General features: G+C 47.5%; 1 protein-coding gene across 1 annotated transcript in view; it reads left to right on the plus strand.

The window, feature by feature from the left end:
- Positions 1-1690: 1690 nt before the first annotated feature.
- Positions 1691-25966, plus strand: part of LOC309567094 (myosin-4) — a 77277-nt gene continuing 53001 nt past the window's right edge. The window contains exons 1-9 of the mRNA XM_082272418.1: positions 1691-1709; positions 2032-2064; positions 12273-12523; positions 12632-12775; positions 13338-13494; positions 15800-15827; positions 16617-16728; positions 21106-21198; positions 22403-22466. Of these exons, the coding sequence (XP_082128544.1) occupies positions 12320-12523; positions 12632-12775; positions 13338-13494; positions 15800-15827; positions 16617-16728; positions 21106-21198; positions 22403-22466 (802 nt within the window). The 5' untranslated portion in view covers positions 1691-1709; positions 2032-2064; positions 12273-12319. The remainder of the gene's footprint in view (positions 1710-2031; positions 2065-12272; positions 12524-12631; positions 12776-13337; positions 13495-15799; positions 15828-16616; positions 16729-21105; positions 21199-22402; positions 22467-25966) is intronic.

Consider the following 25966-nt stretch of genomic DNA (forward strand, 5'->3'; position numbering starts at 1 on the left):
GCAAAGCTTCACCTCATTCATTAAGCTCTGGGGATAATTCACTTGCAAAGTGCAACTTCCATTGCAAAATGAACAGCCAATATGCCTTTAGTAAATCACCCCCACAGTGTGTTTATCTTTTATATATAAGCATCATAGGGGAATTCTAGCTTTCCCATAGTTGAAGGTTATAAGGCAGCAAAGCTTCCCCCCAATTCATTAAGCTCTGGGGATAATTCACTTGCAAAGTGCAACTTCCCTTGCAAAATGAACAGCCAATATGCCTTTAGTAAATAAGCCCCACAGTCTGTTTGTCTTTTATATATAAGCATCATAGGGGAATTTTAGCTTTCCCCTAATTGAAGGTCATAAGGCAGCAGAGCTTCCCCCCAATTCATTAAGGTCTGGGGATAATTCACTTGCAAAGTGCAACTTCCCTTGCAAAATGAACAGCCAATATGCCTTTAGTAAATCACCCCCACAGTCTGTTTATCTTTTGTATATAAGCATCATAAGGAAATTTTAGCTTTCCCATAATTGAAGGTCATAAGGCAGCAGAGCTTCCCCCCAATTCATTAAGCTCTGGGGATAATTCACTTGCAAATTGCAACTTCCCTTGCAAAATGAACAGTCTATTTGCCTTTAGTAAATCAGCCCCACAGTCTGTTTATCTTTTGTATATAAGCACCATAGGGGAATTTTAGCTTTCCCATGATTGAAGGTTATAAGGCAGCAGAGCTTCCCCCCAATTCATTAAGCTCTGGGGATAATACACTTGCAAAGTGCAACTTCCCTTGCAAAATGAACAGTCTATTTGCCTTTAGTAAATCAGCCCCATAAAGTTGATCCTTCGTGGTTTCTCCACCGTCATTCATCCCGCCTTCCCTCGCCATCGAGGAAATATCACTCAATAGTAAAGCGAAAAACCCATTGAAGCAGCAAACAGTAATTGGGTGCTAATGGATTTCGCAGCCCTCCGTCCTCCGGCGCGACCGGCAGCTTCTGTGTAACGTGAGCCGCCCCGGGCGAGATTCGTTTACCACAAGCTATCAAAGCGTCTGCGAGGTCCTGATCCCTGTCACCTCCGGGGTTAGACACCTTCACACTTTTGCACCTCTCGCTCTCCATAAAACTGCTTTCAATATTAATTAGCAGGAGACATTAGTGGGTTACTCTGGTTAGATTGTGTTATGGAGTGGGGGTGGGGGGGGGGGACAAACTGTACCTGATTAAGAGATTCTGGTGGGTAAATCATTTTTTTAAATAAAAGTCTCCTTTGGGAAAAAGTTTTTGTTCCGGAGATTTCTCCATCTGGAGAGTTTTAGGAGCTGTGTGCAGACTGCAGGGGAGAAGACAGTGTGTAATGATAGAAGGGTCTTCTTCTATCACAGCTATGTGGATTATGGTTTCTGTGCAACGTTGGGATTGTCTGGCCCATTCCTCCCTAAAGGGCACAATCACTCCCTTAGGCTTCATCACCTTGTGATCTTATTTTTAGGGTATAGCTTCAGTTAGAAGGGGGAAGGCAACAAAAATATTAAAATGACTTCTAAATATAGCACAGTCCAGATTATAGACAGAGGGGGAATTATTGTCCTCTCTGAGCCCATTGCCAAAATTGTTTTGTCCTTTTTGAGAAGATGGGAGTGAGATCATGGATCCCCCCCTGGAGTTATAAAAGTAGCGGAGGGGGGGTGCTGAGGCTGTGTCCTTCCTGTCCTCACTCTCAGGTATGGAACTCTCTAGGGGTGTCATTGTCATTTTAAGGGGGCGCATTTTCCACTTTCAGGCCCTCGGCGGCCTCTAATAATTTTATTGGTGGATATTTCTGACATTTTATCGCCCAATTAACAAACCATTTTTTAGAGTAAATCCGGCAATTTGCAGCAAATACAATGGCGGATTTATTAAATCTTAATCTTCATGATAGAGAATTGAGTAATGATGGCACAGAAAGGATAGAAGATCAATACTGAATTGTGGATTTCGTTGAATCCATAGGGAAGGGTTCCATGGATGGACTCTGCGAATAACATATTCTTTTCTTCGCAGGACTCTCCGGTCGTCTATCTGGAAACATCACAGGTATGTTGGACACCCCTGGGAATTTCCCCAAGGAATTACATTGTGACAGGCTGCAGAGGACTCTGGGGAGATACATTGTAACAGGATGTAGAGGACTCTATGGAGATACATTGTAACAGGATGTAGGGAGATACATTGTAACAGGATGTAGCAGACCTGGCCTAGGGGGATACATTGTAATATAAAATAGAGGACTCTAGGAAGATACATTGTAACAGGATATAGCAGACCCTGGGGAGATACATTGTAACAGGATGTAGAGGACTCTATGGAGATACATTGTAACAGGATGTAGAGGACTCTATGGAGATACATTGTAAAAGGATGTAGAGGACCCTGGGGAGATACGTTGTAACAGGGTGTAGCAGACCCGGCCTGGGGGGATACATTGTAATAGGAGATAGAGGACTCTATGGGGATACATTGTAACAGGAGATAGAGGACTCTATGGAGATACATTGTAACAGGAGATAGAGGACTTTGGGAGATACATTGTAACAGTATGTAGAGGACCCCAGGGAGATACACTGTAACAGGATGTAGCAGACCCGGCCTAGGGGGATACATTGTAACAGGAGATAGAGGACTCTAGGAAGATACATTGTAACAGGAGATAGAGGACTCTAGGAAGATACATTGTAACAGGATATAGCAGACTATGGGGAGATACATTGTAACAGGATGTAGAGGACTCTATGGAGATACATTGTAACAGGATGTAGAGGACCCCAGGGAGATACATTGTAACAGGATGTAGCAGACCCGGCCTAGGGGGATACATTGTAACAGGAGATAAAGGACCCTATGGAGATACATTGTAACATGAGATAGAGGACTCTGGGGAGATAGATACATTGTAACATGAGATAGACGACTCTAGGAAGATACATTGTAACAGGATATAGCAGACTATGGGGAGATACATTGTGACAGGCTGCAGAGGACTCTATGGAGATACATTGTAACAGGATGTAGAGGACTCTATGGAGATACATTGTTACAGGATGTAGAGGACTCTATGGAGATACATTGTAACAGGATGTAGCAGACCCGGCCTAGGAAGATACATTGTAACAGGAGATAGAGGACTCTAGGAAGATACATTGTAACAGAATATAGCAGACCCTGGGGAGATACATTGTAACAGGGTGCAGAGGACCAGGCCTAGGGGGATACATTGTAACAGGAGATAGAGGACTCTAGAAAGATACATTGTAACAGGATATAGCAGACTATGGGGAGATACATTGTAACAGGATGTAGAGGACTCTATGGAGATACATTGTAACAGGATGTAGAGGACTCTATGGAGATACATTGTAACAGGATGTAGAGGACCCCAGGGAGATACATTGTAACAGGATGTAGAGGACTCTATGGAGATACATTGTAACAGGATGTAGCAGACCCGGCCTAGGGGGATACATTGTAACAGGAGATAAAGGACTCTATGGAGATACATTGTAACATGAGATAGAGGACTCTGGGGAAATAGATACATTGTAACATGAGATAGACGACTCTAGGAAGATACATTGTAACAGGATATAGCAGACTATGGGGAGATACATTGTAACAGGATGTAGAGGACTCTATGGAGATGCATTGTAACAGGATGTAGCAGACCCGGCCTAGGAGGATACATTGTAACAGGAGATAGAGGACTCTAGGAAGATACATTGTAACAGGATATAGCAGACCCTGGGGAGATACATTGTAACAGGGTGCAGAGGACCAGGCCTAGGGGGATACATTGTAACAGGGTGTAGAGAACCCTGGGGAGATACATTGTAACAGGATATAGAGGACACTATGGAGATACATTGTAACAGAATGAAGCAGACGCTGGGGGGATACATTGTAACCGGATGTAGCAGACCCTGGGGAGATACATTGTGGCAGACAGTAAAGGAACCAAATGCTGTAGAGGACCAGAAGAGAAGAGAGATAAATTACAACATGTTGTAGATATCATTGAGAAGATATGTTATAACAAGTTGCAGAGGAGCCCCAGGGGGATACATTGTACCAGGTTGTAGAGGAGCCCCGGGGGGATACATTGTACCAGGTTGCAGAGGAGCCCCAGGGGGATACATTGTACCAGGTTGTAGAGGAGCCCCGGGGGGATACATTGTACCAGGTTGTAGAGGAGCTCCGGGGGGATAGATTGTACCAGGTTGTAAAGGAGCCCCGGGGGGGGGGGGATACATTGTACCAGGTTGTAGAGGAGCCCCAGGGGGATACATTGTACCAGGTTGTAGAGGAGCCCCGGGGGGATACATTGTACCAGGTTGTAGAGGAGCCCCAGGGGGATACATTGTACCAGGTTGTAAAGGAGCCCCGGGGGGGGGGGAATACATTGTACCAGGTTGTAGAGGAGCCCCGGGGGGATACATTGTACCAGGTTGTAGAGGAGCCCCGGGGGGATACATTGTACCAGGTTGTAGAGGAGCCCCGGGGGGATACATTGTACCAGGTTATAGAGGAGCCCGGGGGGGATACATTGTACCAGGTTGTAGAGGAGCCCCGGGGGGATACATTGTACCAGGTTGTAGAGGAGCCCCAGGGGGATACATTGTACCAGGTTATAGAGGAGCCCAGGGGGGATACATTGTACCAGGTTGTAGAGGAGCCCCAGGGGGATACATTGTACCAGGTTGTAGAGGAGCCCCGGGGGGATACATTGTACCAGGTTGTAGAGGAGCTCCGGGGGGATAGATTGTACCAGGTTGTAAAGGAGCCCCGGGGGGGGGGATACATTGTACCAGGTTGTAGAGGAGCTCCGGGGGGATAGATTGTACCAGGTTGTAAAGGAGCCCCGGGGGGGGGGGATACATTGTACCAGGTTGTAGAGGAGCCCCAGGGGGATACATTGTACCAGGTTGTAGAGGAGCCCCGGGGGGATACATTGTACCAGGTTGTAGAGGAGCCCCGGGGGGATACATTGTACCAGGTTGTAAAGGAGCCCCGGGGGGGGATACATTGTACCAGGTTGTAGAGGAGCCCCGGGGGGATACATTGTACCAGGTTGTAGAGGAGCCCCGGGGGATACATTGTACCAGGTTGTAGAGGAGCCCCGGGGGGATACATTGTACCAGGTTATAGAGGAGCCCGGGGGGGATACATTGTACCAGGTTGTAGAGGAGCCCCGGGGGGATACATTGTACCAGGTTGCAGAGGAGCCCCAGGGGGATACATTGTACCAGGTTGTAGAGGAGCCCCGGGGGGATACATTGTACCAGGTTGTAGAGGAGCTCCGGGGGGATAGATTGTACCAGGTTGTAAAGGAGCCCCGGGGGGGGGGATACATTGTACCAGGTTGTAGAGGAGCCCCAGGGGGATACATTGTACCAGGTTGTAGAGGAGCCCCGGGGGGATACATTGTACCAGGTTGTAGAGGAGCCCCAGGGGGATACATTGTACCAGGTTGTAAAGGAGCCCCGGGGGGGGGGGGAATACATTGTACCAGGTTGTAGAGGAGCCCCGGGGGGATACATTGTACCAGGTTGTAGAGGAGCCCCGGGGGGATACATTGTACCAGGTTGTAGAGGAGCCCCAGGGGGATACATTGTACCAGGTTATAGAGGAGCCCGGGGGGGATACATTGTACCAGGTTGTACAGGAGCCCCGGGGGGATACATTGTACCAGGTTATAGAGGAGCCCGGGGGGGATACATTGTACCAGGTTGTAGAGGAGCCCCGGGGGGATACATTGTACCAGGTTGTAGAGGAGCCCCAGGGGGGTTACATTGTACCAGGTTGTAGAGTAGCCCCGGGGGGATACATTGTTCCAGGTTGTAGAGGAGCCCCGGGGGGATACATTGTACCAGGTTGTAGAGGAGCTCCGGGGGGATACATTGTACCAGGTTGTAGAGGAGACCCGGGGGGATACATTGTACCAGGTTGTAGAAGAAGAGCCCCGGGGATGTACATTGTACCAGGTTGTAGAGGAGACCCGAGGGGATACATTGTACCAGATTTTAGAGGAGCCCCGGGGGGATACATTGTATCAGGTTGTAGAGGAGCCCCAGGGGGATACATTGTACCAGGTTGTAGAGGAGCCCCGGGGGGATACATTGTACCAGGTTGTAGAGGAGCCCCGGGGGGATACATTGTACCGGGTTGTAGAGGAGCTCCAGGGGGATACATTGTACCAGGTTGTAGAGGAGTCCCAGGGGGATACATTGTACCAGGTTGTAGAGGAGCCCCGGGGGGATACATTGTACCTGGTTGTAGAGGAGCTCCGGGGGGATAGATTGTACCAGGTTGCAAAGGAGCCCCGGGGGGGGGGGGGGATACATTGTACCAGGTTGTAGAGGAGCTCCGGGGGGATAGATTGTACCAGGTTGTAAAGGAGCCCCGGGGGGGGGGGGGATACATTGTACCAGGTTGTAGAGGAGCCCCAGGGGGATACATTGTACCAGGTTGTAGAGGAGCCCCGGGGGGATACATTGTACCAGGTTGTAGAGGAGCCCCGGGGGGATACATTGTACCAGGTTGTAAAGGAGCCCCGGGGGGGGATACATTGTACCAGGTTGTAGAGGAGCCCCGGGGGGATACATTGTACCAGGTTGTAGAGGAGCCCCGGGGGGGGGGGATACATTGTACCAGGTTGTAGAGGAGCCCCGGGGGGATACATTGTACCAGGTTGTAGAGGAGCCCCGGGGGGATACATTGTACCAGGTTGTAGAGGAGCCCCGGGGGGATACATTGTACCAGGTTATAGAGGAGCCCGGGGGGGATACATTGTACCAGGTTGTAGAGGAGCCCCGGGGGGATACATTGTACCAGGTTGTAGAGGAGCCCCAGGGGGATACATTGTACCAGGTTATAGAGGAGCCCGGGGGGGATACATTGTACCAGGTTGTAGAGGAGCCCCGGGGGGATACATTGTACCAGGTTATAGAGGAGCCCGGGGGGGATACATTGTAACAGGTTGTAGAGGAGCCCCGGGGGGATACATTGTACCAGGTTGTAGAGGACCCCCAGGGGGATACATTGTAACAGGTTGTAGAGGAGCCCCGGGGGGATACATTGTACCAGGTTGTAGAGGAGCCCCGGGGGGATACATTGTACCAGGTTGTAGAGGAGCCCCAGGGGGATACATTGTACCAGGTTGTAGAGGAGCCCCGGGGGGATACATTGTACCAGGTTGTAGAGGACCCCCAGGGGGATACATTGTAACAGGTTGTAGAGGAGCCCCGGGGGGATACATTGTACCAGGTTGTAGAGGACCCCCAGGGGGATACATTGTAACAGGTTGTAGAGGAGCCCCAGGGGGATACATTGTACCAGGTTGTAGAGGAGCCCCAGGTGGATACATTGTACCAGGTTGTAGAGGAGCCCCAGGTGGATACATTGTACCAGGTTGTAGAGGAGCCCCGGGGGGGATACATTGTACCAGGTTGTAGAGGAGCCCCGGGGGGATACATTGTACCAGGTTGTAGAGGAGCCCCGGGGGGATACATTGTACCAGGTTGTAGAGGAGCCCAGGGGGGATACATTGTACCAGGTTGTAGAGGAGCCCCGGGGGGATACATTGTACCAGGTTGTAGAGGAGCCCCGGGGGGGGGGATACATTGTACCAGGTTGTAGAGGAGCCCCGGGGGGATACATTGTACCAGGTTGTAGAGGAGCCCCGGGGGGATACATTGTACCAGGTTGTAGAGGAGCCCCGGGGGGATACATTGTACCAGGTTATAGAGGAGCCCGGGGGGGATACATTGTACCAGGTTGTAGAGGAGCCCCGGGGGGATACATTGTACCAGGTTGTAGAGGAGCCCCAGGGGGATACATTGTACCAGGTTATAGAGGAGCCCGGGGGGGATACATTGTACCAGGTTGTAGAGGAGCCCCGGGGGGATACATTGTACCAGGTTATAGAGGAGCCCGGGGGGGATACATTGTAACAGGTTGTAGAGGAGCCCCGGGGGGATACATTGTACCAGGTTGTAGAGGACCCCCAGGGGGATACATTGTAACAGGTTGTAGAGGAGCCCCGGGGGGATACATTGTACCAGGTTGTAGAGGAGCCCCGGGGGGATACATTGTACCAGGTTGTAGAGGAGCCCCAGGGGGATACATTGTACCAGGTTGTAGAGGAGCCCCGGGGGGATACATTGTACCAGGTTGTAGAGGACCCCCAGGGGGATACATTGTAACAGGTTGTAGAGGAGCCCCGGGGGGATACATTGTACCAGGTTGTAGAGGACCCCCAGGGGGATACATTGTAACAGGTTGTAGAGGAGCCCCAGGGGGATACATTGTACCAGGTTGTAGAGGAGCCCCAGGTGGATACATTGTACCAGGTTGTAGAGGAGCCCCAGGTGGATACATTGTACCAGGTTGTAGAGGAGCCCCGGGGGGGATACATTGTACCAGGTTGTAGAGGAGCCCCAGGGGGATACATTGTACCAGGTTGTAGAGGAGCCCCAGGTGGATACATTGTACCAGGTTGTAGAGGAGCCCCGGGGGGATACATTGTACCAGGTTGTAGAGGAGCCCCGGGGGGATACATTGTACCAGGTTGTAGAGGAGCCCAGGGGGGATACATTGTACCAGGTTGTAGAGGAGCCCCAGGTGGATACATTGTACCAGGTTGTAGAGGAGCCCCAGGTGGATACATTGTACCAGGTTGTAGAGGAGCCCCGGGGGGATACATTGTACCAGGTTGTAGAGGAGCCCCGGGGGGGATACATTGTACCAGGTTGTAGAGGAGCCCCAGGGGGATACATTGTAACAGGTTGTAGAGGAGCCCCAGGGGGATACATTGTACCAGGTTGTAGAGGAGTCCGGGGGGATACATTGTACCAGGTTGTAGAGGAGCCCAGGGGGGATACATTGTACCAGGTTGTAGAGGAGCCCCGGGGGATACATTGACCCAGGCTAATGATGACCCCAGGGGATACATTGTACCAGGTTGTAGAGGACCCCATGGGATACATTGTAACAGGCTGTAGAGGACCCCATGGGATACATTGTAACAGAATGCAGAGGACCCTGGGAGATACATTATAATAAGTCATAGATGACTCTTGGGGGATACATTATAACAGACTATGGAGGATCCAGTGAAATACATTGTAACAGATATGATTGACCCAGGGGGGTACATGTAATAGGTTGTAGATTTGTCCGGTGTGGCGGTGGCGGTTTCCTTGTCATGCGGTCCTTTATTCTGCAAGCTGGGACACGGTGGAGAGATGAGAGCAGACAAGCGTTGGGAAGAGGATCACTGAATGAGCAGCTGCCACATTCCCAACGTTCCATCCAAGCTCACCAGATGATCATTTCCCTCCTTGGCTGCCAGTAAAAGACTTTAATTTACAAGCAATTTCCACCGCCTAACCAAATCATTTCTTTGATTATAAATATCGGTTTATCTGTTCTCTGCCAGCATCCATTCTTCTCTTCGCCAGTCTTCTGTGCTTTTCATGATTGCATCTCTACCATCTAGGAGAGCAATATACACTATATTACCAAAAGTATTGGGACGCCTGCCTTTACACACACATGAACTTTAATGGCATCCCAGTCTTAGTCCGTAGGATTCAATATTGAGTTGGCTCCACCCTTTGCAGCTATAACAGCTTCAACTCTTCTGGGAAGGCCGTCCACAAGGTTTAGGAGTGTGTCTATGGGAATGTTTGACCATTCTTCCAGAAGCACATTTGTGAGGTCAGGCACTGATGTTGGACGAGAAGGCCTGGCTCGCAGTCTGCGCTCTAATTCGTCCCAAAGGTGTTCTATCGGGTTGAGTTCAGGACTCTGTGCAGGCCAGTCAAGTTCCTCCACCCCAAACTCGCTCATCCATGTCTTTATGGACCTTGCTTTTGGTAATTTAGTGTACATAAATTATGATGCCAAGGAACATACATCTTCCATATCCTACCCCCTGGACACAGAGATGATAGGAACTGTATCCCAGGTCCTCAGAGCACCTCTGGCTGATGGCACAGAAATTTATACCTGAAAAAAACAGAACTGAAGGATAGTAGTAGAGAATTCTAGAAATAAAAGGTCAAGGCAGAAGACCTCTTTAAATGGACTGCATCACTAAAGTTATCATCTTAAAAATATAGTCACCATGCAAAGAAAATAATTAATAATGACCTGTCTTGCCACCCGCGTTGTCTATCTTTGCCACCACAAACAGCCATTTGAAGAACTCATAGGCGTGCGCACAGGGTGTGCCGGGTGTGCCTGTGCACACCCTAATCACCTAGGGCACATTATCATTATCGCTCTGTTTGCCAGTGAGGAGATGGGAAAGATCTCCCTCGGACCTGCTCTGCCATAAGAGAAGTGCCACACACTTCAATTTCACTTTGCCAGCAGGGAGAGTAATGTATCGGGGCCATATACATGTAGGCAAACACATGCATGTGTATTTAAACTTTGGGGTGCACACCCTAATGCAATGGGCTGCGCACACCTATGGAAGAACTTTGGCAATCAATGCTTTCAGGAGTGTCTGATTCCTGGTCCCCCCTCTGCACTACATGGTTCCTTCCACTGGCCCCTTCACCACTACAGGACACAGTAGTGATGCAGAAGATGATGAATCCAATAGGTGCAGAGGAGGAGGGGGGGGGGGGGGTTTGTGAAAATAAATCTGACACTCCCGGAAGTGTCATATGCTGAATATTCTTCATCAAGATTATGCAATAATATATTGTAATAGGGAAGGAAATGGGAGGGGGCTAAAGACAGAGAACGCTCCATATTATTAGCTCCACGAAGGAGCACCATCATCAGGTCTGCAATGTAATTGATAATATTAATATTTAAAGTAAATATAACCCCAATTACAGGAATCTCATAGACGCTTTAGCATGCCATTTCAAACTTTTAAAATCTGCATCTTTTATTAGAATAATCCCCAGGGGTTCCTGCCATGAAGGTAATTTTTCAGGCATTTCCTGTTATAGAGTGACAACTAGGGATGATTGAATGGTTCGGGTTGACCATCAGTTCGACCCGAACATTGGGTGTTCGAAATTCGGCCGAATTCCGAACTTTTTGCGGTAAAAGTTCGGAATTCGGCCACCAGAACCGCCCAAAATGCAATGGGACAGGAACTGGGCTTTAAAAGCCCATTAATGGCCCAGAAACATCAGTAAAATGTGATTGGAGTGAATACGGGGTCCAGAGGCCAATCAGGAGTGAATACGCCCCCCATACGCCCCCCAGTATATAACCTAGCCCCGCCAAAACTCTAGCACTGTAATACAGAGGCTGCGGAAGAGAGTGGAAGCATTTGTGTTGCTCCAGTGTCATTTTGCAATTATTAGTGTGAGGAAAGGGATATGCAGTGTAGTTAGGGTACTATATACCACTATAGTATAGATTAAAAAATCGAGTTTTTGTAGGGATAGCTTTAGGTGTCAGGGTGACCGTAGTGTAGTTTAGGTGACCTGACTCTGCCATGTCAGGGTGACCGTAGTGTAGTTTAGGGTGAACTGACTCTGCCATGTCAGGAGGACCGAACTCTGCCATGTCAGGGTGACCCCACTATGCAGATTCTGGGTTAGGGGTATACATATATACATATATATATCAAAAACGACAATTTTTAAGAACTTTTTTTTGCCTGATTCATAGTCCCTGGGGCATGACCCAGAACCCTAGGCACTTTTTAGGGGCATTTATTGGGTTTTAGGGCTTCAAAAGGGGTGTTTTTTGATTCCAGAAGTTCGAGTCCCATTGATTTCAATGGGGTTCTGGAATCCGAACCGAACTTTTGGGAAATTCGGGTGTTCTGGTCGAACCAAACTTTTCAAAAGTTCGATCATCCCTAGTGACAACACTATTTCCCAGTCTACCAACTGTGTTGCTGCACTGTCTTCCTGCCACCAATGCGATCCGATGGAGACTACAAGTGGCCATTTCAACACACATTACACAGGCAAGGTCCACTGTTGTCACCGTTAGGAAACCCACCCTGAAAATTGCCATGCCATAAAGTGGCTGCAAATAGGCTGTAGAGGATCTGCATTGCCTTGATGCAACACGGGGGGAAAAAAAATTTAAAACAACGACTTTCTTTTATAAAAAAAAAAGACAATGTCAGTTCTTAGAGCAACCTAAATGTCAACCAGTTTGGGGATTTCATCTTCTTCTACTACAAAATTGGACTGCGGTGGATGGTCTGAGATGTCGATGTAATTGGCAATGTGTCCCACTGACATTATGGTCTCTTATTTTAGACAGAGAAATTCAGTGCTGTAGAAATCCCCCTCCATAATCTTCTACCATGAGTTCGGACGCGGAGATGGCGGTGTTCGGGCTGGCTGCCCCCTTCCTCAGGAAAGGTGAGAAGGAGCGGATTGAAGCCCAGAACAAGCCGTTCGACGCCAGGACTTCTGTGTTTGTGGCAGAAGCTAAAGAAGCGTATGTTAAGGGCACGCTGATCAGCAAGGAAGGAGGGAAGGCGACTGTGAAGACCGAGGGCGGACAGGTATATACCGCGAGTACTGAGAGCGATGGGCGTGGGCTCCCACCACAGCCAATCAGCTGCTTGTTTTAAGCTTATAGTGCACCTTCTTATTCCCCTATTTTCCTTTAGACTCTAACAGTGAAGGATGACCAAATCTTCCCCATGAATCCACCCAAGTACGATAAGATTGAAGACATGGCCATGATGACTCACCTGAACGAGCCGGCCGTCCTGTATAACCTCAAAGAACGTTACGCAGCCTGGATGATCTACGTAAGTCTTTGGAGCACACGGGAAGACTGCATTGTGGGGGGTGTGCATCAGTATGCAAATTAAATATACTAATAGGAAATTTACACAGGGAGCAGCCATTCTGATTAGTTATCTGTAGCAGTCTGAGCACCCAACTCCATCCAACTTTCTACTAAAGCATCATAGATTTAAAGCCAAAGTTTATTCTGCCTATATTTTTCCTTCCCTGGTTCCTCCCTCCCTCCTCATCAACATGCTAATGACATTGTTAAAGACAGAAGGCATTAAGGTAAAAAAACTTCTGGGTGCAGCTCCTCCCCAGCACCCCCTTATACTTACCTGAGCCTCATCTCGATCCAGCGATGTGCATGAGTGCAGCGGCTCTCCTTTGTCTCTCTCTCCTCATTGGCTCACAAAGCAGCGGGAGGCATTGGCTCCTACTGCTGTCAATCACAGCCAGTGGGCCAATGAGGAAAGAGCAGAGTTGTGGGGGGGGGGGGGGAGTGGTTGGGGCAGGGCCAAGCCAAACTCTGTGTGTGAATTGAGGAAAAGGTGCGCTATTTTACTATTCTCTATTTTCCAGACTTACTCCGGCCTCTTCTGTGTCACTGTCAACCCCTACAAGTGGCTGCCTGTGTACAACCCAGAGGTGGTTGATGCCTACCGCGGCAAGAAGCGTCAGGAGGCCCCACCTCACATCTTCTCCATCTCTGATAACGCCTATCAGTTCATGCTGACTGGTGAGTCACAGCGAATCCTGCTTCTTCATCCATCCATCCATCCATCCTTTCTTCTTTCTATCCATCAATGCATTTATCCATCCTTTCTTCCATCCAACCATTCATCCATCTATCCTGCCTTCCTTCCATCCAGTTGTCTCCAACACAGTAGGGGATATTTTGAGAGTTGTCTCACACACAGTAGGAAATATGTTTTAAGTTTTTATTACACACAGTAGGGAATATGTTGGGAGTTATCTTGCACACAGTAGAGGATATATTAGGTGTTGTCACACACAGTAGGGGATATGTTGGGAGTTGTCTCCAAACACAGTAGGGGAGCTGTTGGGAGATCTTTGGCATAATGTATACTGTATGTTGGGAGTTCCCTTGCATACAATAGGGGATATGTTGGGAGTTGTCTCACACAGAGTAGGGGATATGTTGGGAGTTGTCTCACACAGAGTAGGGGATATGTTGGGAGTTGTCTCACACAGAGTAGGGGATATGTTGGGAGTTGTCTCACACACAGTAGGGGATATGTTGGGAGTTGTTGTCACACACAGTAGGGGATATGTTGGGAGTTGTTGTCACACACAGTAGAGGATATGTTGGGAGTGGTTGTCACACACAGTAGGGGATATGTTGGGAGTTGTTGTAACACATAGTAGGGAATATGTTGGGAGTTGTTGTCGCACACAGTAGGGATATGTTGGGAGTTGTTGTCACACACAGTAGGGGATATGTTGGAAGTTGTCTCACACACAGTAGGGGATATGTTGGGAGTTGTCTCGAAACACAGTAGATGGTATGTTGGGAGTTATCTTGCACACGGCAGGGGACATATTGGGAGCTGTCACACACAGTAGGGGATATGTTGGGAGTTGTCTCACACACAGTAGGAGATATGTTGGGAGTTGTGTCACACACAGTAGGGGATATGTTGGGAGTTGTGTCACACACAGTAGGGGATATGTTGGGAGTTGTGTCACACACAGTAGGGGATATGTTGGGAGTTGTCTCACACACAGTAGGAGATATGTTGAGAGTTGTGTCACACACAGTAGGGGATATGTTGGGAGTTGTTATCACACACAGTAGGGGATATGTTGGGAGTTGTTTCCGCACACTCAGTTGGGGATATATTGGGAGTTGTCTTGCACAGTAGGGGATATGTTGGGAGTTGTCTCGCACACAGTAAAGAATATGTTGAGAGTTGTCTCACACAGAGTAGGGGATATGTTGGGAGTTGTTGTCACACACAGTAGGAGATATGTTGGGAGTTGTCTCACACACAGTAGGAGATATGTTGGGAGTTGTCTCACACACAGTAAAGAATATGTTGAGAGTTGTCTCACACAGAGTAGGGGATATGTTGGGAGTTGTCTCACACACAGTAGGGGATATGTTGGGAGTTGTCTCACACACAGTAAAGAATATGTTGAGAGTTGTCTCACACAGAGTAGGAGATATGTTGGGAGTTGTTATCACACACAGTAGAGGATATGTTGGGAGTTGTTGTCACACACAGTAGGGGATATGTTGGGAGTTGTTATCACACACAGTAGGGGATATGTTGGGAGTTGTTGTCACACACAGTAGGGGATATGTTGGGAGTTGTTATCACACACAGTAGGGGATATGTTGGGAGTTGTTGTCACACACAGTAGAGGATATGTTGGGAGTTGTTGTCACACACAGTAGGGGATATGTTGGGAGTTGTTGTCACACACAGTAGGGGATATGTTGGGAGTTGTAATCACACACAGTAGGGGATATGTTGGGAGTTGTTGTCACACACAATAAGGGATACAGTATATTGGGAGTTGTCATCACACACAGTAGGGGATATGTTGGGAGTTGTCATCACACACAGTAGGGGATATGTTGGGAGTTGTTGTCACACACAGTAGGGGATATGTTGGGAGTTGTTATCACACACAGTAGGGGATATGTTGGGAGTTGTTGTCACACACAGTAGGGGATATGTTGGGAGTCGTTGTCACACACAGTAGGGGATATGTTGGGAGTTGTTGTCACACACAGTAGGGGATATGTTGGGAGTTGTTGTCACACACAGTAGGGAATGAGTTGGAAGTTGTCTCACACACAGCAGGGAATTTATTGGAAGTCATTTCACACACATTTAGGGATATTTTGGGGGCTTTCTCCACCCCAAACCTTCTTGCTAGGAGTGACAATGTCACAAAAATATACAACAGATATATAAAAACCCCAAACTATCACATTGTATGTATTGTTTATATGTAGCATGGCTAAACTTTTACATTGTTTGTGAAATAATTAAATTTCTCTCCTTCTCCAGATCGTGAAAACCAGTCTATCCTCATCACGTATGTACCCTCCTATACTAATCCATTTTTATTGATTGCTAGGTTGCTAAACATTAGATTTGCAGATTTTGTGACAATAAATCTGATGTGGCACTGATATGTTCAACCCCAGGTCTTAAGAGCTTACACAGGGTTAATGCTCTCCTCCTCTTCCCATGGGACAGTGATCGGGCTTGGTGATTGGCTGCTTAGGACTGAGCACTGAATCCTGGGAGGGAGAGGAAAAAATCACACGCTCCCCCTCTACTGGAAGCACCGGGTATTTATGAGAGTTCTAACGGATACATGAAATGCCAGGGAAATACGGTATCAGTAGATGGTGAAATGGGCAAGTAAATGTCTCCTGCGCTCAAATGTTGCAAATAGGCCAGAGATGCAATGGCTACAATGTTGCCATCTGAAGTCTTGGTGCCCTCTCAGGATGATGGGTATCCACACAAACTGAAAGCAAAAAACAAGAGAAGGGCACACCGACCTAGAGCTTTACCATAAGATATTTATTGGAAAATTGTTAAAACCACATCATACTCACGAGAGTACGCTATGTAAAAGCAAAAACCAAAAGAGTTCCTTGGGCTGTCCAGAGACCGCAGGACCATGATCCTTAGTAATGACAGGCGAACTTGAAGGTGTCCATAGGGTTTTCAAGAGGACCTGGCACTTTGCCCTGTATGATTATGGTGACAGATTATCTTTAGGATTTATCTTCAGTTTTGTATGTAGTTGTCCATTATTGAGTACCTGTCTACTGGTTGGCCAAGTGACATCATAATATTTTTTCTCTGACAGTGGAGAATCCGGTGCCGGAAAGACTGTGAACACTAAACGTGTCATCCAATACTTCGCAACAATTGCCGCTGTTGGTGATAAAAAGAAGGAAGAAGCCGCTGCAAAAAACAAGGTATATTGTATAAACCACAAACACATAGCAAGTTATAATTTATATATAATGTACATAACAAGGTCAATTGTATGGAGAAGGCTCAAAGCAAGCAAGGCATAAAATATATATAATTCACATAGCAAGGTATAATGTATTGATACCAACAAATTATATTCTCACAGAGCCGCCCAAGTACCAAAAGAGAATACTCTGCGCTTTAGGAGGTGTCAACTGTATGTACCAGTAGACCACTAAACAAAATGCTGCTACTTGTAAAATGAATAAATAGAAATAGTAATATTGGTCCCAAAGCACATGACAAATATTAGTAGCGCAAAAGTGTGACTAAATAAATTCTAGGCACAAGCAAATGGAACTGACAATAAAATGCTGATCACTAAAATCAATCCAGTCACTGGCATATAAAACCTAGTCACTGGCGCATTTAAAAGTCCCAAAGTCCATTCAGCCTCAGATGCAGGAACTGAAATAATTGTTCAGATAACTGTATAATGCACCATGGATCCACATAGCCGTGAAGTGTATAAGGATCACCACTATTCCACCACCAAGTGCCGGGATTAGTAATGTATGGCAACTCACCAGACCTCCATGCTCATAATCTCTCGAGAATGAGCTCTCAGCGTGTTTGAACAACAATGTGGTCAGATGAAGGAATCAGCCATCTAGTACACCAATCGATCATCACTGCCCAGGTACTCAAAACATGTGGGGAAATAGAGCCTCCACTAGTGCAATAAGTCAAACCAGTCGTTTATTCAAGCATAAATAAAATATTGCACTCACTTGTAACGCCCCCTGTTGAAGTCGGAAGTTACAAAACGCGTCGGGGCATGGCCAGGTGACGTATTCGGTGTCCCGAGAGAACTTCCGGAGTGTTTTGCCTTGGCGTGGAGCTGGGCAATGACGGCGACGGCGGTTTATCCTCACAGCCATATGTATTGATGTGCCTGTAACCTCCATATTACAAGTGAGTGCAATATTTTATTTATGCTTGAATAAGCGACTGGTTTGACTTATTGCACTAGTGGAGGCTCTATTTATTTCCCCACATGTTTTGAGTACCTGGGCAGTGATGATCGATTGGTGTACTAGATGGCTGATTCCTTCATCTGACCACATTGTTGTTCAAACACGCTGAGAGCTCATTCTCGAGAGATTATGAGCATGGAGGTCTGGTGAGTTGCCATACATTACTAATCCCGGCACTTGGTGGTGGAATAGTGGTGATCCTTATACACTTCACGGCTATGTGGATCCATGGTGCATTATACAGTTATCTGAACAATTATTTCAGTTCCTGCATCTGAGGCTGAATGGACTTTGGGACTTTTAAATGCGCCAGTGACTAGGTTTTATATGCCAGTGACTGGATTGATTTTAGTGATCAGCATTTTATTGTCAGTTCCATTTGCTTGTGCCTAGAATTTATTTAGTCACACTTTTGCGCTACTAATATTTGTCATGTGCTTTGGGACCAATATTACTATTTCTATAATATATTGATAGTTTACATAAAAAAAGGTATAATACAGAGGCGTAACGTAACTAGAACCTTCAGGGCCCCGGTGCAAGAAACCATGAAGGGCCCCCTGGACCGCCGGCCGGGCCCTTCCCTTCAAGCCTGGGGCTCTTCCCACTGATCCTGGGGCACTTTACTTTCGTTGCGGGACCCTTTCACAAGTTCTGCAGTGGGCTCCCTTCCTGCCATCTTGGGGCCCCCCCACGGTGGTGCAGCTACAGGAGGAAAAAGGAGGACAGTGATTTCTTTACATGCTGCCCCTGCCCCCCTCCTATCCAGGTGTACAGGGAGCCGCAGCATGGGGCCCGGTTGCAATTGCAACCCCTGTAGTTAAGCCCCTGGTATAATATATAGATAATTCACAAAGCAAAGTATAGTGTATATGCAATTCCCATAGCAAGGTATAATGTATATACACGGACAATCACTGTAGCAAGGAATATTGCATATACAAGTCACATAGCAAAGTATAATGTATAGAGAAATCCCATTTCAAGGTATAATGTATACAAAATTCACAAAACGCGGTATAATGTATAGCTAATTCACATAGTTAAGTATTATATATAGAGCATTCACATAGCAAGGTATAATGTATTGATAGTTCACATGAAAGGTATAACATATAGATAATTCAAATAGCAAAGTATAGTGTATATGCAATTCCCATAGCAAGGAATAATGTATATACACGTACAATGATTGTAGCAAGGAATATTGCATATACAAGTCATATAGCAAAGTATAAAGTATAGAGAAGTCCCATTTCAAGGTATAATGTATACAAAATTCACAAAACACAGTATAATGTATAGCTAATTCAGATAGTTAAGTATAATGTATAGAGCATTTACATAGCAAGGCATAAAGTATAGAGTAATGGTCTCCAAACTGCAGCCTGGGGGCCACATGTGGCCATTTGCTTGCCTTTATCTGGCCCTCAAGGCTCTATTCCACCAACTGACACCAGTGATGGAGCACCATTCCCCCTACTTGGATGGGAGAAGGTTGAATCACTTACACCCCTGTATTTATTGCCCCTACTGACACTATCAATGGGGCACTATTCCTCCCAATAAAAGCAATGATGGGGAACTGATGATTGGGCATTTTCTACTTCTAATGTCACAGTCGGCCATCTTAAAACCTTAAGGACAGTAAACAGGCCCCCTTGCTTGGAAAATGTGGAGACCCCTGGTATAGAGCATTCACATAACAATATATAACATATAGACCATTCACATAGCAATATATAACATATAGACCATTCACATAGCAATGTATAAAGTATAGACCATTCACATAGCAACCTATAACTTTTGGACTATTCACACAGCAACATATAATGTATATACCATTCGTATAGCAATGTATAATGTATATACCATTCGTATAGCTATGTATAATGTATATACCATTCGTATAGCTATGTATAATGTATATACCATTCGTATAGCAATGTATAATGTATATACCATTCACCTAGCATGGTATAATGTATAGACCATTCACCTAGCATGGTATAATGTATACACCATTCACATAGCAATATATAACATATAGATCATTCACAAAGCGGTGTATAATGTGTAGACCATTCACATAGCATGGTATAATGTATACACCATTCACATAGCAATATATAACATATAGACCATTCACATAGCATCAGTGGTGTATTTTGGTTTTGTGCTGCCCTAGGCAAAACTAAAATTGGGCGCCCCCCCCCTTTGTAAATTTGCCCCACTCCTTTTTTAACGGATGTGACTCCTTCCAAAATTGAAGGACTACAAGTCCCAGCATGAACCCCTGAGATCTCACAAGAGGGGGGGGTGAGAGGGGGTGGGTGAGGGAGAGAGGGGGGTGGGTGAGGGAGGGGGAGAGAGAGGGGGGATGAGAGGGGGTGAGCGAGGGAGAGAGAGAGGGGGATGAAGGAGGGGGGGTGAGAGAGAGAGGGGGGGATGAGAGAGAGGGAGGGGGTCAAAGAGTGAGAGAGAGGATGAGAGAGAGGGGATGATAGAGAGAGGGGGGATGATAGAGAGAGGGAGGGATGATAGAGAGAGGGGGGGATGATAGAGAGAGGGAGGGATGAGAGAGAGAGGGGGGATGATAGAGAGAGGGGGGGTGATAGAGAGAGGGAGGGATGAGAGAGAGAGGGAGGGTGAGAGAGAGAGGGAGGGATGAGAGAGAGAGAGCAAGAGAGGGGGGAGAGAGGAGGGATGAGAGAGGGGGGATGATAGAGAGAGAGGAATGGGAGAGAGAAAGAGAGAGGGGGGTGAGAGAGAGAGGGGGGTGAGAGAGAGAGGGGGTGAGAGAGAGAGAGGGGGTGAGAGAGAGAGAGGGGGTGAGAGAGGGAGATGAGAGAGAGGGAGAGAGACAGGAGGGGTGTGAGAGAGAGAGAGGGGGGGGGGGGTGAGAGAGAGGGGGGTGAGAGAGGCGGCTCTAGCAACCAATGGCCAATAAAGTCTCAGGTGCAGGGGGGGGGGGCAACTTTTTGGCTGCCCCCCCTGCAAAGTGCCGCCCTAGGCCTGGGCCTTGTTGGCCTAGGCCAAAATACAGCACTGCATAGCATGGTATAATGTATAGACCATTCACATAGCATGGCATAATGTATACACCATTCACATAGCGGAGTATAATGTGTAGACCATTCATATAGCATGGTATAATGTATAGATAATTCCTCTAACAAGGTATAATGTTTACAATTCTGTGATATGGTCGGATATTGGAAAGCAATATAGCACTATATTTTTGTGAATTTCTATTACTTAAGCCAAATCACCAACCTGCACAACAGTTAAACATAACTAATATCACCTAATATTACCAACTCTATATGTCTTCTATAGGGGACTCTGGAGGATCAAATCATCCAGGCCAACCCTCTGCTGGAGGCCTTTGGTAACGCCAAGACGGTCAGAAATGACAACTCTTCCCGCTTTGTAAGTTCCGTTATCACAGTTACATATTTAGCCAGGCTGAAAAAAAGACTCACGTCTATCTGGTTCAACCAATAAAGGTCATGGTTTCTTCAATTAAACTCTCTTATATATCACAAGGCCTGTACAAGATGTACATTCACACCTTTCTAATCAGAGGGGTAACTAGAACCTTCAGGGCCCCGGTGCAAGAAACCATGAAGGGACCCCGGGCCCCTAGCCGAGGCCCTTCCCTTCAAGCCTTGGGCTCTTCCCACTGATCCTGGGGCCCTTTACTCTCATTGCGGGGCCCTTGATTACGGTCCTGCAGTAGGACCCTTTCACAAGTTCTGCAGTAGGCCCCCTTCCTGCCATCTCTGGTGTCAGTAGTTTTTATTTTTTGGTATTTCAATTGTATTATTTTATATCATTTTATTTTATTTTTTTTACATGTCACTGACTATGACTCTGTCCATTCAGAAAAGAAAGGAGCTGGTAAATTACATATTTACCGACCCCTTCCTGGTTCTCTATTGTGACACATCCCCTGCAGCAGCCGGCAGGAGAGGGGAGGGAGCACAGTGGGGGGGGGGGGGCAGCACAGTAGGGGGGGGGGACCAGGGGAGCACACAGGGGCCCAGAGACAGCAGAACACAAGTGAACTGGATAGGAGGCAGCATACAGGGGAACCAATCTCCTCCATTTTTTTCCTCCTGCAGCTACAGGAGGAAAAAAGCAGGACAGTGATTTCTCTACATGCTGCCCCCGCCGCCCCTCCTATCCAGGTGAACAGGGGAGCAGCACAGGCCCCCTGGAGCATGGGGCCCGGTTACAATTGCAACCCCTGTTTCTAATTTAGCAATATAGTGTCGATAGTAGCAAAAGCAGTGAGTACCTCCCTACCCACTCTAACATCATCAGAAGGTTTGGAGAGGAAGAGCTGAGGGTACAATTTTCATAGTAGAAGGGATTTCCATGATATGGGGGTCATGGAAGAACAATCATGTTCCTCAGACCTCAGATTATCAGGCACTCAGCAACCATTTTGGAGACATATGTCAATTTCCCCATTGTCTACTTGCCTTAACCCAGACCTTTTCACCTGCTGCAAGTTAAAATATTCCTTTTAGGTTTGGAGCTATTTATCTCAAATTCCTGACTTTTTATATTCTTGCAGAAGGCTGTTGTCTTTAGTCGATCAAATCTGGATTCCCATTTCTTTTTGTAGGGTAAATTCATCAGGATCCACTTTGCCACAAATGGAAAGCTGGCCTCTGCTGATATTGAGACATGTAAGTCAACCATTGTGATAATCCTATTCTTAGCAATTTGGGGCAGCCATTAACAAACTATGGGATTTTTGTTCCACCATGTTTTCGGTCAGACGTATTTCGCTATAAACATTTAGAAATCCCCACTAAATTTGCATTTCTTATCATAAAAACTGACACACCTTGTATTTGTGGAGGTGGATGAGGAGCAAATGTGTGAATAGAAAGTCTTAGTAGCTAAAGTTTGTTGAGGAACAATGATTGCTTTAGTACTGGACGACATAAAACATAGCTAACATGTTTCGGGGGATTTAGACTCCCCCCCTTCGTCAAGACTTTGGTATTGTTAGATCTGGTGGTCATAGATACTGCAGTCTTTGTGTCACATACCCAGTGCTGTATTTTGGCCTTGGCCAACAAGGCCCAGGCCTATGGCGGCACTTTGCAGGGGGGCAGCAAAAAAGCCGCCCCCCCTCCACCTGAGACTTTATTGGCCACTGGTTGCTAGAGCCACCTCTCTCACCCCCCTCTCTCTCACTCACCCTCCCTCTCGCTCTCTCATACCCCTCCTGTCTCCCTCTCTCTCACCTCCCTCTCTCACCCCCTCTCTCTCTCACCCCCTCTCTTTTTCTCTCTCATCCCCCCTCTCTCTCTCTCTCTTTCTCATCCCCCCTCTCTCTCTCTCATCCCCCCTCTCTCTATCATCCCCCCTCTCTCTCACCCCCCCTCTCCCCCGCTCTCTCTCATCCCCCCTCTCTCACATCCCTCTTTCTCTCATCCCTCCTCTCTCACTCTCTCTCATCTCTCCCTCTCTCTATCATCCCCCCTCTCTCTCACTATTTGATCCCCCCCTTCTCTCTTATCCCCCCTCTCTCTCTCCCTCACCCCCTCTCACCCCCCCTCTCTCTTCCTCCCTTACCCACCCCATCTCTCCCTCACCCACCCCCTCTCACCCCCCCCCCCTCTTCTGAGATCTCAGGGGTTCATGCTGGGACTTGTAGTCCTTCAATTTTGGAAGGAGTCACATCCGTTAAAAAGTAGTGGGGCAAATTTACAAAGGAGGGGGCACCCCATTTTAGTTTTGCCTAGGGCGGCACAAAACCAAAATACACCACTGCACATACCTGGTGAGGGAGCCTGACGTGGAGAGGAAAGCATTTTTGCACACCTCCGGCTTGGTGCAAAGCAAAGTAACAGAAGGCACGAGAGCCTGGAGTGGCACCAGTGCCTAGCAGTTCTTGCAAACAGCTGCAGATGAGTAGTCTGTGTGCACTCAGATGAAGGCTGAACTGTAACACAGGGCAGCAGAGACAGCAAACTGATAGGTCACTGGCAGACAGTCAGCAGGCATGGTAAGGATGGTAGCCACAGGCAAGACACAGAGCAGGGTCAAGCAAGCCAGGTCAGTAACTAGCAGGCACCTCAGGAACAGAATGGCAGGCAGGAGAGTAGTCAGGTTCAGGTGGGAGTTGGCAACAGTGAAGCAGGCAGGCAGAGAGAGCCAGCAGAGACGTGGTCAAAAGGCAAGCCAGGGGTCTGTACAGGCAGAGTTCAAGCGTGGTCAGATGGATAAGGACAGCAACAGGAGATCAAACACAGAAACAGGTAGCAGATATTCAGGAACGCTGTAGACCATAAGGCAAAGTCCTAGTGCATCAGTGATTTTTAAACAGCCTGCTTGGCACCAGTCAAGTGGCACGAGCATGCACACATGCGCACGGGCATGCACACAGGCATGAGTCTGGCCAAAAGGTATTCTCAGTCTGTGTATAACTATTAGAGATCGACCGATTATCGGCAAGGCCGATATATCGAGGGCCGATATTGACTTTTGCCGATAAGTCTGTATCGGCCCCGGAACTGGCTGATATTCCAAATATTGCTCATGTAAGGGTAAAATGATGTCACATAGCATAATTCCGTTTACAAATGTCATTGAATATGCCACTCACATACGTACAAATTAAAGATATAAGCAATTCCACATTAGCAGATCTGCTGGCAGATCGGTATCTCTCACCCACTTGCCCGGGTGATACCGATCCATTCGGCATCCACTCAATACTGCTCCGTCTCTCGACCGCTTCATCTCCCACCCACCCGATGACCACGCATGTGACCTCCGAGATCGTATGCCAGACGGAGCGGTATCACCCGGGTGTCACTTACAGCACGTGGGTGAGGGACGGATCGGTATCGGGTGGGTGGGAGATGGAGCCAATGTTCCTACTGTGGAGATTTTTTAGCATTTCTCGTCAGGACCAGAAGTGACGGGAAATCTTTCTAACAGGGACACAGACAAGAAATGAAGGGTCAGAACTTCCAACAATGTTTTTATTCCTGTGCTGGTGACAACCACTACCACCATTTCTTGTGTGGGTGTCACGGGGACAGGAAGTGAGGAAACTATCTCCGCAATAGGAACACAGACAGAACCTAAACCCTGGAAGAAATTTGACCTCTTCTCCACTCCTCCCAATCTAAAATAAAAAGAAGGCTGGAATTAGGCTATAGATTTAAAGTAGAACTATAGGCTAACATTTTTTTTTTGTCAGTTTTTTTTTTTTTTGCCGGTGTTCTATCAGAAAACCCTACCCCACCTACCTACGTCATTTCCGGTGCAGGTTCGTCATGCACCAGCTGCAGCCGTGTCACACGTCCTACTGCGCATGCGTGGAATAGGTAGGGAATTTTGATTCCCGTAAGGGGGTGAGGCAAAGTCCTACTGTGCATGAGCGGGCGCATGCGCACCATCGGATCGGGTAGTGGCATCCCTTATAATAAACATCCATCCGATCTCCATGGCATACACTGCGCCGAGCCGACAATGGGACAATCCTATTCCCTACCCACACGCGCACGCCCACTGTCTAATTGTCGGGTCGGCGCAGTGTGGGGCATGGAGATCGGATTTTCAGGTCGGCGCAGTGTCGGGTCAGCGCAGTGTGGGCCATGGAGATGGGATGGATGTTTGTTATCAGAGATCCCACTGCCCGACCCGTTGATGCACATGCGCCGGCGCATGCACACTGGGACTTTTGCCTGACCCTTACGATGTTATCAAAATGCCCTACCTATTCTGCGCATGCGCAGTAGGACTTGTGACGCGGCTACAGCTGATTCATGACGAAGCCACAGCTGATCCGCAACCGGAAATGACGGAGGTATGGAATTCTGATAGGGTATGGTATTCTGACAGAACACCGCCATCTGTGTCCCATTGGGGCTTTCTTTACTTTCACTTTCGATGATAATGGTAAACAGGACAAATAGAGAGGATGAATATCCTTAGCGGGGGGGAACAGACAGCAATAAAAACCTAATGGGTGCTCTAATCCATCTCCACTCTGTCCAAAACTAAAAAAACAAAACAAAAAATAAAAAGGTTTGCCTTTAGTTAGTTATACTTAGGTCTTTTTTTCAGTGGGAACACGGCACCTCGAGCACTGAATGTATGCCATGGCAAGGGGTGCTTGAGGGTCTACTGATGCTTGCTGCAGGGGGATCTATTGATGCTGGAG

The sequence above is a fragment of the Pelophylax lessonae genome, assembly GCF_965119305.1.
Source record: "Pelophylax lessonae genome assembly, chromosome: 11".
Taxonomy (NCBI): domain Eukaryota; kingdom Metazoa; phylum Chordata; class Amphibia; order Anura; family Ranidae; genus Pelophylax; species Pelophylax lessonae.